The 4,719-nt window shown below is 49.1% G+C and overlaps 1 protein-coding gene across 1 annotated transcript in view; it reads left to right on the forward strand.

The window, feature by feature from the left end:
• Positions 1-297: 297 nt before the first annotated feature.
• Positions 298-4,719, forward strand: part of ift27 (intraflagellar transport 27 homolog (Chlamydomonas)) — a 29,448-nt gene continuing 25,026 nt past the window's right edge. Inside the window, exons 1-2 of the mRNA XM_063204908.1 lie at positions 298-490; positions 967-1,046. Coding sequence (XP_063060978.1) covers positions 457-490; positions 967-1,046 — 114 coding nt within the window. The 5' untranslated portion in view covers positions 298-456. The remainder of the gene's footprint in view (positions 491-966; positions 1,047-4,719) is intronic.

The following is a 4,719-nucleotide window of genomic DNA, read 5'->3' on the forward strand; positions in this document are numbered from 1 at the left end:
CTAAACGGCCTAAGTCTACAGAACTGAAAGCAACAAAAGTCATAACGTTGCTGTTTTTAGTCGGTTTTTTAACTGTGCACTGTACAGTGGAACACATGGCCTGTGGAGGTGAAAGCATCACTACTACCACGGGAACATCACCATGATTTAGTCGTGCGTAATGCAAGAACACCACAAAGAGTGACCTCTAGTGGCTATTATGTGTTATCAAAGCTGCGCCGACGTAAACCACCCCTTTACGTGCGTCAAATACAGGATCAACCAATGGCAGTGGCGCTGCACTATTTCTCTCTCGGGTTACTATGCGACGGATTGTATGCTTTTTGCTGCAGCACGAAGCACTGTATCGAAGGCTAGACGGCGTGTTTGTTTTGATACGTTTGGAGAGCCCATGAAGCAAACGCGTTGACTTTAGTGCCTCAGTGCATTATTTGTGTTCATAACTTGTTCGCTGCAATGGTGAAGTTAAGAGCAAGATGCGTTCTTGTTGGTAAGGACACTGACGGACTTCCCACTAATCTTTCAGACGATGCTATGCAATCACCCTAGATAGAGAAGTGTGGTTTCGATGCCTACTTGGTAGTCATGCAAGTCCACTGTTCTGCTATGGTTCAGGGGTGAAAATAACTCACATTGAGCAGCTAACCTTAGCACAACTTGAAACTCTTCTTTTCACCACCCAAAGCCAAAACCCTTGCCTGGTTAACACCAGACCTAATCACAAGACGATTGTGTAGAACTAAAGGCAGTATGGGAGTTCCCAGGCTACAAAAACCCTGGTACTACTCGCTAATTAGCCTAGCAGCATATTTCAACAGTTAATAGCCTACAATGTGTGCTATTGCAGTACTGTATCGGCTTCGCGCCTGGTGGTGAAGTAATTTACGGGTACGAATATGCATGCATGTGACAACGACACAGATTTCCCCGGTGCTTACCAGCTAATGTGCAACGATGTGTTCACAGGAGATGCTGCTGTAGGCAAAAGTGCTCTCTCCCAAATGCTGAGGAGTGACGGGTCGCATTTCCAGAAAATCTATTCCATGGTGAGACAGCATACACAAACACAAAGCACTGTCAATATAACCAGTGTGGTCATAAAATCACACACGACTGTTCTTGTTAGTAGGTTAGTAGTGTCAGTGGACAGAATAGATTTGTTTTGATCAGGTTTGTTGATGCAGTGAAATGTCAAGAAAGTGGACAGGCTTATTGCAGGGCCTACCACAATTTGCCCTTCTAACAGTATGCCTTGTTCTACAACAGTATTTCCCAACATTTTTCTGGTCTTGCGTACCTCCACATACTTTTTGTCATACCATGAGAGTAATATCCCCCTCACTCATGTGCTATCATCAAAGTACACGCACGTACGCCCTGGTTGGGAATCACTGCAAGTCCTAATGCCCCAGTGCTTGAAAAAAAAATGTTGCCAGCCACATGTAACTATATATCAACATGTAATATTATGTAGATAGGCCTTTGATACAAGGTTTGAGAAAACACAGTGTGTTTTTGCACCTAAGAAGGATACCTTTTGGAGAATACAACTGTTTAAAAAAAAAAAAAATCTATACAAAACATAGGCTACTGTCCTCACAATAGCTTGTGAGTGAACATTTGAGTGAAAAAAACCCAACAGGATGAGATTAAAAAGTACTTTTGGGGTTGTTGTCAGAAAGTCATGAATATATAATTCATGAGGACAACTCAAGTTGGAACTTTCACCCCTCGTGTGTGTGTGTGTGTGTGTGTGTGTGTGTGTGTGTGTGTGTGTGTGTGTGTGTGTGTGTGTGTGTGTGTGTGTGTGTGTGTGTGAATGAGTTGGAACTTGGAGTCAGGTCAGGTTCCCTATGTTGTGGTAGTAGTGAGTGAGTGTGTGTGCGTGTGTGTGTGTGTGTGTCCCTCACTCAGCCTTGCCGATCAATGTGTTGTGTGTAATGTAATGTATTTGTGACTTCCCACTCCAATCCGCTCCGCTCCTCTCCTCTCCTCTCTCTGTCCTCTCCTCCTCTCCTCTCCTCTCCTCTCCTCTCTCTGTCCTCTCATCTCCTCTCCTCCTCTCCTCACCTCTCCATCCGGTCCAGGTTTTAAATAGGGATGTCGAAAATTGAAAAAACTTTTAACCGGCTACTGAGACTCATTAACCGGTGGTTAACCGGTTAACCGGTAATCTTAAATTATACAACGTTCGCGTGCCTGATATGCACAGCACTGGGGTTTTTTGGTTTTTTTTTCACATAAGCCTTTTTTTTGCTGCGCAGACAGGACCTGCCATGTCCAGCTACTGTTGCCAGATGGAAAATGCTGAATTATCGTACTAAAACCTCAAAATTATCGTTTTTTGGGAGGAAATTATCATTATAATTATTATTATTATTACAACCGGTTAACCGGTGGCAGAACATTTTAACCGGTTAAAGTTGATCCGGTCGACTATCGGTTAACCGGTTACCGGTTAACATCCCTAACCTGGCCTCATGTGCAGCTGGCCGGTGGGTCTAGATAAGACCCTGGAAGCATTGCAGTATAGGGTGGATGTTGACCACCCAGCTACACACAGACACACACACACACACACACACACACACACACACACACACACACACACACACACACAGAAACAATCTCTCTCTCTCTCTCTCTCTCTCTCTCTCTCTCTCTCTCTCACACACACAAACACTCAAACACACTCACTCAAACACACAAGTACACCCGCTCTCCCCTCTCTGAGCCCAGTACAACTGACCCTTTTGTCCGCCCCTGTGGGCCTCTTTGCACGCACGCACGCAGGCACACACGCACGCACGCATGCACACACGCGCACACACACACACACATGCACGCATGCACACACGCACACACACACGCACCCTAAGGCTTGCTGTGACCTGTTCTGTTGTGTTGTGTGCTGTGCTCTGCGGTTCTGCAATGCAGAATACAGTAAAGGCCTTATCAGCCTGCAGCCAGGCCCTCTCATCTCCCCTCCTCCCCTCCCCATCCTTCTCCTCTCCTCTCCCCTCCTCCCCATCCGTCCCATCTCCTCTCCTCTCCACCCCATCCTTCTCATCTCCTCTCCTCTCCACCCCATCCTTCTCCTCTCCTCTCCTCCCCATCCTTCTCATCTCATCTCCTCTCCTCCCTTCACTTCTCCTCTCCTTATATCTCCTCTCCTCTCCTCATCTCATCTCCTCTCCTCCCCATCCTTCTCATCTCATCTCCTCTCCTCTCCTCTCCTCTCCATCCTTCTCATCTCTTCTCCTCTCCTCCCCATCCTTCTCTCCTCCCCTCCTCCCCAACCCTCCCCTCCTCTCTTCTTCTCCTCTCCTCTCCTCCTATCTCCCCTCTCCTCTCCCGCAACCCTCTCCTCTCCTCTCCTCTCCTCTCCTCTCTTCATTTCCTCTCCTCTCATCTCCTGTCCTCTCCTCCCCTCTCTTCTGATCCTCTCCTCCCCTCTCCTCTTCTCTCCTCTCCTCTCTTTCCTCGTCTCTCCTCTCATCTCCTCCTCTTCTCTTATCTCCTCTCCTCTCCTCTGCTCTCCTCTCCTTTCCCTTGCTGCTCTTCTCTCCTCACCTCTTTTCCTATCCTCTTCTCTCATCTCCTCATCTCCTCTCCTCCCATCCCCTCCCCACTCATCTCCTCTCCTCATCACCTCTCATCTCCTCTCTTCTCTTCTCTTCTCATCTCATCTCATCTCATCTCATCTCATCTCATCTCATCTCATCTCATCTCCCTTCACTTCTCCTCTCCTTATCTCTCCTCCCTTCACTTCTCCTCTCCTCATATCTCCCCTCTCCTCTCCACCCCTTCTCTCCTCCCCTCCTCCCCACCCCTCCTCTCCTCTCTTCTTCTCCTCTCCTCTCCTCATATCTCCCCTCTCCTCTCCCTCCAACCCTCTCTTCTTCTCCTCTCCTCTCCTCTCTTCTTTTCCTCTCCTCTCATCTCCTGTCCTCTCCTCTCCTCCCCTCTCTTCTGATCCTCTCCTCTTCTCACCTCTCCTCTCTTTCCCTCGTCTCTCCTCTCATCTCCTCATCTCCTCTTATCTCCTCTCCTCTCCTCTGCTCTCCTCTCATTTCCCTTGGTCCTCTCCTCTCCTCACCTCTTTTCCTCTCCTCTCATCTCATTTTCTCTTCTCCTCTCCTCTCCTCGCTTCGCTTCGCTTCTCTTTGCTTCTCATCTCATCTCATCTCATCTCATCTCATCTCATCTCATCTCATCTCATCCCTTCACTTCTCCTCTCCTCATATCTCTTCTCCTCTCCTCTCCTCTCATCTCATCTCATCTCACGTCCTGTCCTCTCCTCTCCCTTGGTCCTCTCCTCTCCTCTCACCTTCTCTCCTCTCCTCTCCCTTGGTCCTCTCCTCTCCTCTCACCTCCCCACCTCTCCTCTCCCTTGGTCCTCTCCTCTCCTCTCACCTCCTCTCCTCTCCTCGGTCCTCTCCTCTCCTCTCACCTCCTCTCCTCTCCTCGGTCCTCTCCTCTCCTCTCACCTCCTCTCCTCTCCTCTCCCTTGGTCCTCTCCTCTCCCTTGGTCCTCTCCTCTCCTCTCCCTTGGTCCTCTCCTCTCCTCTCCTCTCCCTTGGTCTTCTCCTCTCCTCTCACCTCCTCTCCTCTCCTCTCCTCTCCCTTGGTCCTCTCCTCTCCTGTAGTCGACAGGCTTGAGCTCTTAGCTCTCCGCTGCGCCGCCACAGAGGACGAGGAGAGAAGAGAAGCCTGAGC

This window comes from Engraulis encrasicolus, chromosome 1 (assembly GCF_034702125.1).
Source record: "Engraulis encrasicolus isolate BLACKSEA-1 chromosome 1, IST_EnEncr_1.0, whole genome shotgun sequence".
NCBI classification, from domain to species: Eukaryota; Metazoa; Chordata; class Actinopteri; order Clupeiformes; family Engraulidae; genus Engraulis; species Engraulis encrasicolus.